The sequence below is a fragment of the Mustela lutreola genome, chromosome 5 (genome assembly GCF_030435805.1).
Source record: "Mustela lutreola isolate mMusLut2 chromosome 5, mMusLut2.pri, whole genome shotgun sequence".
In the NCBI taxonomy this organism is placed as follows: domain Eukaryota; kingdom Metazoa; phylum Chordata; class Mammalia; order Carnivora; family Mustelidae; genus Mustela; species Mustela lutreola.
In genome coordinates, this window is record NC_081294.1 from 87,353,480 (window position 1) to 87,363,829 (window position 10,350).

The 10,350-nt window shown below is 40.8% G+C and overlaps 1 protein-coding gene across 4 annotated transcripts; it reads right to left on the reverse strand.

Moving 5' to 3' along the window:
• Positions 1-1,915: 1,915 nt before the first annotated feature.
• On the reverse strand, positions 1,916-3,046 carry ACTBL2 (actin beta like 2). 4 transcript variants are annotated; one of them, XM_059175035.1, is made up of 2 exons: positions 2,918-3,046; positions 1,916-2,791 (listed from the first exon to the last, which is right to left on the reverse strand). In XM_059175035.1, exons 1-2 carry the CDS (start codon positions 3,044-3,046, stop codon positions 1,916-1,918), a joined length of 1,005 nt encoding a protein of 334 aa, XP_059031018.1. The 4 variants fall into 4 exon arrangements, with proteins under 4 accessions (XP_059031018.1, XP_059031017.1, XP_059031019.1 ...); XM_059175034.1 differs by having other exon boundaries at positions 1,916-2,709; positions 2,815-3,046; XM_059175036.1 differs by having other exon boundaries at positions 1,916-2,839; positions 2,912-3,034.
• Positions 3,047-10,350: the final 7,304 nt, after the last annotated feature.

A 10,350-nucleotide genomic window follows, 5' to 3' on the forward strand; every position in this document is an offset into this window, starting at 1 on the left:
CATACAGATGAATAGGTCACACATATAAAAAGTGATCCTCTCTGGATTGTTCTACATTTCTTTAGGAATAATTGAGGGGAAATAATAGGACATGTAAGTATGAAGAAATTTTAATTTATTTAAAATTAATTGATGGAGAAAAGAAAATCCAAGTTTTATAAAATAGGTGCCTTTGGAGATTAATTTTGGTTAAAAGCATTTTTAAAAATTTTGCTGTCAGAGTAAGGAAATAAGGAACAAGTAAATTCTTTCAAAAGTTTTGTCATCAGCAAAAAATTCTTACAGATTCCAACTATAAGCTTCCCAACTAAAAGGGAAAAAAGAAATTATTCTTTCCTGAGAATGTGATGATGCCTTAGTAAACAATGCTCAAATATATTTTAATTTTTCAGAAAAAACCCCTGAAAGATAGAAATAACTCTGTTATTCAGATAATCAGAAATCACAGAATAGATTATAAACATACTGGTTCTTAAGATTTGTTGAAAATCACCATTGGGTTCATTAAAAATTTTTAGAGATTGTAGGAAGATACACTAGTATTTTCCAAGATGTCAGTATTTTAGAGACACTCTGCATGAAGAAGTATTTCTAGTTACTGGGTATAATAAAGCAGAATTATTCTAATCTTCCCAGAATAAAATTGGAATTACTATGCTGGTGTTAGAATTTATAATGTAGTAAGGAGCTATGACTATGCTTTCCCATAGTGAAATCCTTCATTAGGGAAATACCCAAATTATGGACTACAGAAATTACTCAAGATGTGTTACGTTAAGAAATGGAAATAAAACTTTCTTTATCAAATGGTAGCATGACATTAATTCGATATTACATTTCCATTTTTTACTTATTTATTTTAACAGTTTTATTTATTTAGAAAAGTGAGAGAGAAGGTACACGTGTGTGTGAGTGCGGGAGGAGCAGAAGGAGATGGAGAGAGAGATTCTCCAGCAGACTTTTTGTGGGGCTCAACCTCATGACTGAGTTCATAACCTGAGCCAAAATCAAGACTTGGATGCTTACCTGACTGAGCCACACAGGTACCCCAATATTTCTATTTTAACCCACTGAGCCACCCAGGTGCCCCCCAATATTTCTATTTTAAAAGTTAGGCATTATCTGTAGTTTTGCTGTTTTACAAATAGAATGAAATTCAATAAATTAGACATTAAAATATGTGTTTCACCAGCAGAACTTCACTCTGAGCTGAAAATTTAGTTGATTTATAAACAACATTAATGGAATATTGACTGTTTCATTATGCTTATTTAATAAGGGAAACAGTTAAAATATGTAGCTACTGAAACAGTGACTGTTGTGGAGTTAAAAAATTTTCATTAGCTATTTAGACAGCCAATTTATCATTGTCTTTTAAGATATAATATTTTATTTCCTGGGTACTTATGTATACATGGATATTATTGACACATATAGTTCATTATCTCTGTTATACAAAGGCAAAAAACAAAACAAAAAATACTAACTAATAATACATGTTTGCTAATATACACATTTTTATAGGGTTAGATGCTTTATTGTTAAATATTTAAAGCATGAACTAGTTTTTTAAAGCTTGGAAATGCTTGTTATCCATTCTGAAAGGACGTTTCTTCTGATTTTACTCCTGGTCACTAATTTTCATTTAAGCAGGACAATATACATATACCTACATCTTTGAATTCTATAGGTGAAGAAAATAGAATATGGTATCAGAATTCTCCTTGAGTTGATAAAGGTGAGGATGTGGTTAGCTGGGCAGGAGCCCACAGTACTCTAATGGAGATCAGTTTACTGGTTCTACACTATCAAGAGCACAGTATTTACCTTGACTCAATGGAAAGTGGATAAAAGCAGTACCATCACTATGACCTAGAAAAGGAAAAAAATGTAAACCTATTAGCAGGAAAACTATTCAGAAACATTTTCTATGAACTATGGGAGGACCAGCCTCATCATATTCTTGCTTACTGATCCACATCTGCTGGAATGTAGACAGGCTGGCCAGAATGGAGCCCCCAATCCAAACAGAATACTTCCTCTCTGGGGGAGCTATGATCTTGATTTTCATGGTGCTAGGTGCCAGGGTTATGATTTCCTTCTGCATCCGGTCAGCAATGCCAGGGTACATGGTGCTGCCTCCAGACAACACGATGTTGGCATATAGATCCTTGCGAATATCCACATCACACTTCATGATAGAGTTGAAAGTTGTCTCATGGATCCCACTCGACTCAATGCCCAGGAAGGAAGGCTGGAAAATGGATTCAGGGCATCGAAAGCGTTCATTACCAATGGTGATGACTTGCCCATCAGGAAGCTCATAGCTTCTTTCAAGTGAGGAGGATGCAGCAGCACTGACCATCTCTTGCTCAAAGTCCAGGGCCACATAGCACAGCTTCTCTTTGACATCACGAACAATCTCCCGCTCGGCTGTGGTGGTGAAGTTGTAGCCTCGTTCTGTCAGAATCTTCATGAGATAGTCAGTCAGGTCTCTGCCAGCCAGATCCAGGCGTAGAATGGCATGAGGCAGAGCATAACCTTCATAGATGGGCACGGTATGAGTAACCCCATCCCCAGAATCCATTACGATGCCTGTAGTCCGCCCAGAGGCATAGAGGGAGAGCACAGCCTGGATAGCCACATACATGGCCGGTGTATTGAAGGCCTCAAACATGATCTGAGTCATCTTTTCCCGGTTGATCTTGGGGTTGAGAGGAGCCTCGGTGAGGAGGATAGGATGCTCATCTGGTGCCACACGAAGTTCGTTGTAGAAAGTGTGGTGCCAGATCTTCTCCATGTCATCCCAGTTGGTGACCACTCCATGTTCAATTGGATACTTAAGAGTCAGGATGCCTCTCTTGCTCTGAGCCTCATCCCCCACGTAGCAGTCCTTCTGTCCCATGCCAACCATGACTCCCTGATGCCGGGGACGTCCTACCATGGAGGGGAACACAGCCCGGGGGGCATCATCACCACCAAAACCTGCCTTGCACATGCCTGACCCATTATCTACCACCAAGGCAGACAGCTCATCATCAGTCATGGTGCTGGCTGGAATCTTCCAGACAGGTGAAGAGAAGTTAAATGTAGAGTAAATAGCAGATAACAGGGTCAATGGAGAGAATGAACAGGCTGAAACGCTAGAGCTGCCTTCAGAGAGGGGATCCTGTGCTGTGATGACAGGTATTTAAAGGTACACACTGGCCCCACCCATGTCCAGTCCCACCAGTTCCCAGCATTTCTGGGTGGAGCTGCCTTTGAGGTATTAATAATGATGATGATGATTATATAAATCATTAGTAGGCCTTCCTTTATAAAGAGAAAATTGGCTACCAAATGGTCAAATCTGAGGTTACTGTAATTAGACAACCCACACACAGGTTGTCAGCATGCAATGGCTCAGTCTCTACATGACGATGCTGCTGCAGTGGGGGATGTCCAAGCAAGATGAAGGAAAACTAGTGTGAGGTATGGGAACACTGTTGGGAGGACCACTCCCTCCTCACTTTACTCTCTGGGTCCATTTTTTCCACACTAGCTTTACTGTTCATTCTTAATATATTGTTTTGATGAAAAGCCCAATGCTGAAAACTCCACTTCTTTCCTAATAAGGTCCTAATCCCACAGGAAGTTGTCATGATTGAAATCATTTTAATGGATGAAAATAATGAATGGCCAAGGGTGGCCTGATAGCTGTACTTACCATGCATTTGTGTTGTGTAAAATTTAGGGATATTTAATAGACTTCTAATCCATCAGAGAAAAACTAAAAGCAATAAAGTGACCAATAAAGTAAACCCCTACAGGTTTTCTCTTCCTTCCTTCCTTCCTTCCTTCCTTCCTTCCTTCCTTCCTTCCTTCCTTCCTTTCAAGATTTTACTTATTTATTGACAGAGAGAGACACACAGAGAGAGGGAACACAAGCAGGGGGAATGGGAGAGGGAGAAGCAGGCTTCCTGCTTAGCTGGAAGCTCAATGTGGGGCTCAATCCCAGAACCCTGAGATCATAACCTAAGTTGAAGGCAGACATTTAACTGTCTGAGCCACCCAGGCGCCCCCAGATTTTCTTTCTTGTTATAATTTCCTAACAACCAAATCATATTAAGCATTTACTAAGCCCAGACACTTTTCAGGAACTAGGGTTATTGGGTCCATGTTGACTGCATAGAGACTCAATGACTAACTGTGCTGCATGATTTATTAGGTAAAATGCTGGTTATAGGAATTTCATTTATTTGTAATAACTCTAGTTGTACAACAATGAACATAATTAAGTGATATGATAAATTTTGAAATGATGTATTTGAGCTGATCTTTAAAACATTTTGATTTTCAAGATTCATGTAATGTTTTATAACATCATACCTCTTTCTATGGTTATGAAAATGTTAATACTTTCCTTCAATTTTAGGATATACAATATTTATACCCTGATCATTTCCTTTTTTTTTTTTTAAAAGATTTTATTTATTTATTTAACAGACAGAGATAACAAGCAGGCAGAGAGGCAGGCAGAGAGAGGGGGGGGGAAGCAGGCTCCCCAGCAAGCAGAGAGCCTGATGTGAGGCTCGATCCCAGGATCCCGGGATCATGACCCAAGCCGAAGGCAGAGGCCTCTGTCTACTGAGCCACCCAGGCACCCCTGATCATTTCCTATTAATAGTTTGTTTGCATTTTATTTTCAGTATAAAAATAGAGACTATCTAGTAAAATGTGTTCCATGATATAATGTAGAATGTTAGTAATATGTTACAGAGAAACAGTGATTATGAAAGTTCATTATTTTGATTCCATTGTGCTATGTAAATAGGATATAATCTACCTGTCAGCTATTCTAAAGTGAAGCAGTTTGTCATGCCCACATCCGAGTTCTCCTAATTCACCTTTGTCTGGGTTAATTAATTAATTAATTTTCATTTTGTAAGAAGTAGCAGCAGCTCTGTAGTACTTGACAATGTACCTTCTAGTTCAAGACCATGAAAACTAGCTGGCTGGTGTCTTTGCCCATGAACCTCTTAGAGAATCATGGTAACACCAGGCTGTAAGTGTCTAGTCCTCATCTTTGAGCACAGCATGATAAAGAATTTTGGAATTACTTTTCTCTGTGTTTTCCCAGTCCTTTTCCTTTAATGTACCTTCGGAACCTTCCTGCTGACAGTCCATTATAGTAGAATGTGTTTCACTACAAAATGCATAGTTTTGCTTTTTTTCTGACCAGGATTGTTCTATCCCTTAATTTTTTCTATAATGGCAAAATCAATTCTCTTTCAACAAAATTAAAGAACTCACCCTCAAACCTTCATACTGGATGGTTTTGTGTCCTTCCTTTTCATGTAACACAAGCAGGGTTTTTTTTTTTTTTAAGATTTTATTTATTTATTTGACAGACAGAGATCATAAGTAGGCAGAGAGGCAGGTAGAGAGAGGGGGAGGCAGGCTCCCCGCTGAGCAGAGAGCCCAATGCGATGCAGCGCTCGATCCCAGGACCCTGAGATCATGACCTGAGCTGAAGGCAGAAGCTTAATCCACTGAGCCACCCAGGAGCCCCAAGCAAGGTTTTGATTAAAATAATGTTTTATGGCTATAGGATGAAACGTCTGGAAATGTCTGTTTTTGTTTTTTAGAGCCGTAGCAAACTGCACACACATTGTACAAAACTGAAAAGAAAACACATTGCATTTAGTACCAGTCACAATGTATGACTCTCTGATCCGGAATACAGAACAAAGCCATGTCAGCAGAGAAGTCCATAGGGCACCAAGTGCAGCTTTTAGATTCTGGATTTACTATAGTACTCCCCTTATAATTGCCTTTGAGCTGAGAGTAGTAATGAGATCACACAACATAGTTAATGTCTTGAGAGTGAAACTGATGTGTGATTTGCTAGAAGACCTTCTAACCTCTGTTGTAATTTTGGTGTACCAGAAGAATTTTTCATCAATTACATATTCTTAAAATAAGCTTAGGTTCTTAAACTTAACCCCCAGTCATACGAAAGGGATATATTATAATTCAGCAGTCAGCTAAAAATATCATCTGTTGGACTACTTAAAAATATGAAAAGTAGTAAGAATTCATATGCGTGAGATAGAGGAGATGGCTTTAAAAAGACTGGGCTCTGGGATACTGTTCCCAAAGGTAGTAAGTTTTCTAACTGACTGGAATTTATGGATGCTTAGCTAGTTACCTACATCTAAAACCAATAGGGGCCTTTATGATGAACTTTTGGAAGGCTAGCATATCATCTTCTTTCACTTTTGCGTAGTCTGACTGTGATACAGCTGTACAAACCCTGAGTAAGGCATGGGCATGAGCGTTGTATGTAAGGATAACAAGCCGAGGTGGTTTGAAGCTGTACTCTAATCCTCATCACAAGCTTCTCATGATCTTTTCTTTCCGAGTAATCTTAGACTTACTCAATCCGCAAGCCCTTACTAAACCTGCTGGGCCCTGGCAATATATTGGTGAATAAAAGCTTGCCCTTATTTTTATAGAGTTCAGTATCTTGTGGGTGAAAGACGTATTGGAGCGAGCTAACCTTGGTCGCTGTGCATGGATGTGGAACACCCAGCTTGGGTTCTGATGGGCACCGCCTGTGCTGCCCAGCTGTTTAATGTGTGGAATGCCATTCACAGGTAACAGGGCACAATGTGGTTGATGTATACAGAAGAGGAACACAGAGTGTATAAAGGTGAAGGGAGGAGCCCTTGGACCTGGGGTCTGGAGGAGGGGGAAGAAGACCCCTGGGTTGAGTCTCAGAGGATGGGCAGGAGGTTGCCAGTGGCCAGTTGGAGGGACGTTGCAGCATGAGCGCCGCCAACTTGGATAAAATCAGAAAATCCAGAATGTCTTTGGAACTAGGTATCTCCACAAGGGTTAGCATGGCTTGGGAATGGGAGTCTGAATCTTAACAGGCATGAGGAAGGGAGGAGAACTCTAGAATCAGATGGAACTTCCCCTGTGGGCACAGAGGATATGACTAGGGGCTCCTCACACATGTGCCCATAGAGGCCATGCCTTAGTGATTATCTCCTATCCCCAGACTCTCATCTCTTAACCATGCTGCTGAGACTGAGAGTGTTAGTAAGGCCCCTTTCTGCCACCACCCTGGGGATCCAGTTTAGAACATTGAGATCAGCTGCTTTCTTTGTTGGTTTTTATTTCATTCTCTCTTTGTGCCCCACACTCTTTTTCATTCTTTGTAGCTTTTGCACACATATCTACCTCTCCCACGGTGTAGATTGCTCTGAGAATCTCCTTCATCTGTGCTCTGTTCTTAGTGGAGATTTGACACTTGTTTAACACACAAATATGTGGGTGGGTAGGTCGTAAGATATTTTTAAAAAGATTTTATTTAGAGGCGCCTGGGTGGCTCAGAGGGTTAAAGCCTCTGCCTTCGGCTCAGGTCATGATCCCAGGGTCCTGGAATCAAGCCCCACATCGGGCTCTCTGCTCTGCAGGGAGCCTGCTTCCTCCTCTCTCTCTCTCTCTGCCTGCCTCTCTGCCTACTTGTGATCTCTGTCTGTCAAATCTTTCTAAGATATAATCATATCTTAGAAACTATAAATGTTTACTCAGAGAAGTCTCCAACATAGAGTTTCAATAATCTCTTAAAATAAGTCCACCAATAATAGTTATTAGTTATTACTATCAGTTAATAGTAGTAGTAGTAGTTATTTGCTTTTTGTTTTAATACATAGGACTTTGTAAAGATATAAAAAAGTTTAAAAAATTTAACAGCCTCTCCCCCAAATAAAACCTGACTTTTTTAAGGCAAGTGTGGGCATGAAGGAGAAAGAAGTAGCTTTGGTGAGGGACATATGGGCCAGTTCCAGAGTGTACTTGGAAGGATAATCTGAATGCAGGAATTATTTTTATGGTATAGTTGACCATAGCTCCTCAGCCCCCAACCTGTACTAGCCTACTTTCTGTGAACAAGACCAAATTCTACTCCCCAGGGTGAAAGGGCTCCCCACTGATGTTTAAAGGACACTGGATTTGATGATTTGGATTTTACGGCATTACTTCCTAAATCTTAACTTTTAAAATATGCCATAGGTCAATTTTTGGCTAGTTTGATTGATATGTGAAAAAGTTGTTAAGAGGAGGGATGGATTCCTGTGTGCTGTGGATGAACCTCTAAAGATGTCTTGACTTCAAGGAAAGAGGAGAAAAAGCAGAGGAGGGAGGTCATGCGGTAGGAAGCATCAATATTCACAGTAGCTCAGCCGCTGCTGGTGTGAAGCGCGTACCATCTAAGACTGAGATAAGCTCCAGGCTGTTTTCTGACCCTGAAAGCTGGAGAGAGTAGCAATAAAAACTGTGATTACTGGGTACCTGGGGGCTCAGTTGAGCATCCAGCTCATGATCTCAGAGCTGTGAGATTGGCCTGTGTCGGGCTCCTGGCTAGGCACAGAGAGTGCTTGGGACTCTCTCTCTGCCTCTCTGTCTGCCCCTCCCCCTCCTAGAAACAGCAATGACAACAACAACAACAACAAGAAGCTGTGATGGCTGATGACTTAATGTGTGCCAGTCTTGGTACTGAATGTTCTAACTACACACATCAATTCTTTCTTTCTTTCTTTCTTTCTTTCTTTTTTTTTTTAAAGATTTTATGTATTTATTTGACAGACAGAGATCACAAGTAGGCAGAGAGGCAGGCAGAGAGAGAGGAGGAAGCAGGCTCCCTGCCGGGCAGAGAGCCCAGAACCCTGGGATCATGATCTGAGCTGAAGGCAGAGTCTTTAACCCACTGAGCTACCCAGTCACCCCGTACACATCAGTTTTTTAATCCTCATGATAATCCTTACAAAAGCATCCCCATCTTGGAAAGATTAAACTGAAGCTTAATGAGTAAACCAACCAAAGGTACATAGTGAGAGTGGCAGTGTCAGGATTTGAACCCAAGCAGGTGAGTTCTAGAGCTTGGGCTCTGCCTGATGATGGGTTACAAGAAACAAACAGTACAGGGCATCTGGCTGGCCTCTTGTGAGAGAGGAAGCCAGCTGGGATTGTGTCTGTGAAGTCTTTGTACTCCCTTTCGGGAAACATCATCTTAGAGTGTCCAAACACCATCTTAGAGTGGAGACCAGGCTGAATATTGACGTCAAAAGAAGAAAATGGAATTCTTGAGAAATTTATCAGGTTCTTGTGTATTAATAATAGACATCATACTCTCTAAATGAAGAAAAAAGGAATGGTGAGTTCATGTTTGGATAAGAAAGATAGACATTTACAAGCAAAGAGGCAAATTTCTATTATTTAAAGTAAAAAAAAATAGTGTGAGAGTGATTTCAGGAGGGAATCGTATGGGTAGTGGGCCAAGAAAGCAAAAACTCAATCAAGGAGGCAAATGCATCCTTTAGATTGCAGCCATCTGGGAAATGGAGCCTTTCAAGTATCAGTTTTCAGACCCCAATGGCATCGTCCCTAAATATCCAGATTTGAGCATGACATGCCAAGCATGAACAGTAGATAGTACGGTAAGGACTCTAGTTTAGGAAGCATGGCGAGACTTGTAAACACAGGGTTTAATGGGTATTCCGCAATGGTCCCTAAAGCAGGCCAAGAGCAGAAGCCAGCCAAGATAGACAGGAAGTACAGGATATAGAGGTAAAGGTGGCAAAAGTTGAAAATAGTGAAATGTTGGGCCCAAACTAAGGCCTTCGTGGTCAGACTACCTTAGAGAATGTGAGTTAGAGTGAAGGTTAATTCACTGGATGCTGAGATGATTGATTGGATGGGAAGGACCTGACAGGCCTCGATGGGAAGATCTTACAGATAGGGAACAACTATGAATGCAAGTGTGATCTGGAGCTGGAGAGATCACAGGTCCACAAGGCTAATTTAATGAGTCCAGTCTTTCGTAAAAACACAAGAAACCAAACACGAAAAATGCCTTGCAGTCATTGACTTGTTCTTGGTGTTTATTCTTCATTCTGGTGAACTTGTTTTTTGACTACTCAAGTATCATATCTAATTTCATGCACATTTTAATTAAGATCATCTACAAGCCCTTGTCTAGTTAAAAACTACACAGTGGGATTGTGGACGGTCAAATACTATACTACAAGTAGACTCTCTTCTCTGCAAGACTGCTTGCTGCTATGGAAATGTGCTGTGCCGGACAGAGTACCTGGAAGATGGGTGATGTGGGGTGAAAAGGCTCATTCAAGTTGGGAAGCTGCATAATTCACTCCAGGGGAGAACATTTTGACTGGGAGGCTATGACTCAACATAGTTTTTTCTTTTTTAAGCCAAGGGAAGCACTCTTTCTGGAGATCTCAGGAGACATACCTAGGAAATTATTTCTAGCATCTGGGACTAGTAGGGCCTCCTGAGAGTTTT

Bases quoted from the DNA above. Each gene is read 5' to 3' on its own strand.
- ACTBL2 (XM_059175033.1), bottom strand. From the start codon at position 3,046: ATGACTGATGATGAGCTGTCTGCCTTGGTGGTAGATAATGGGTCAGGC.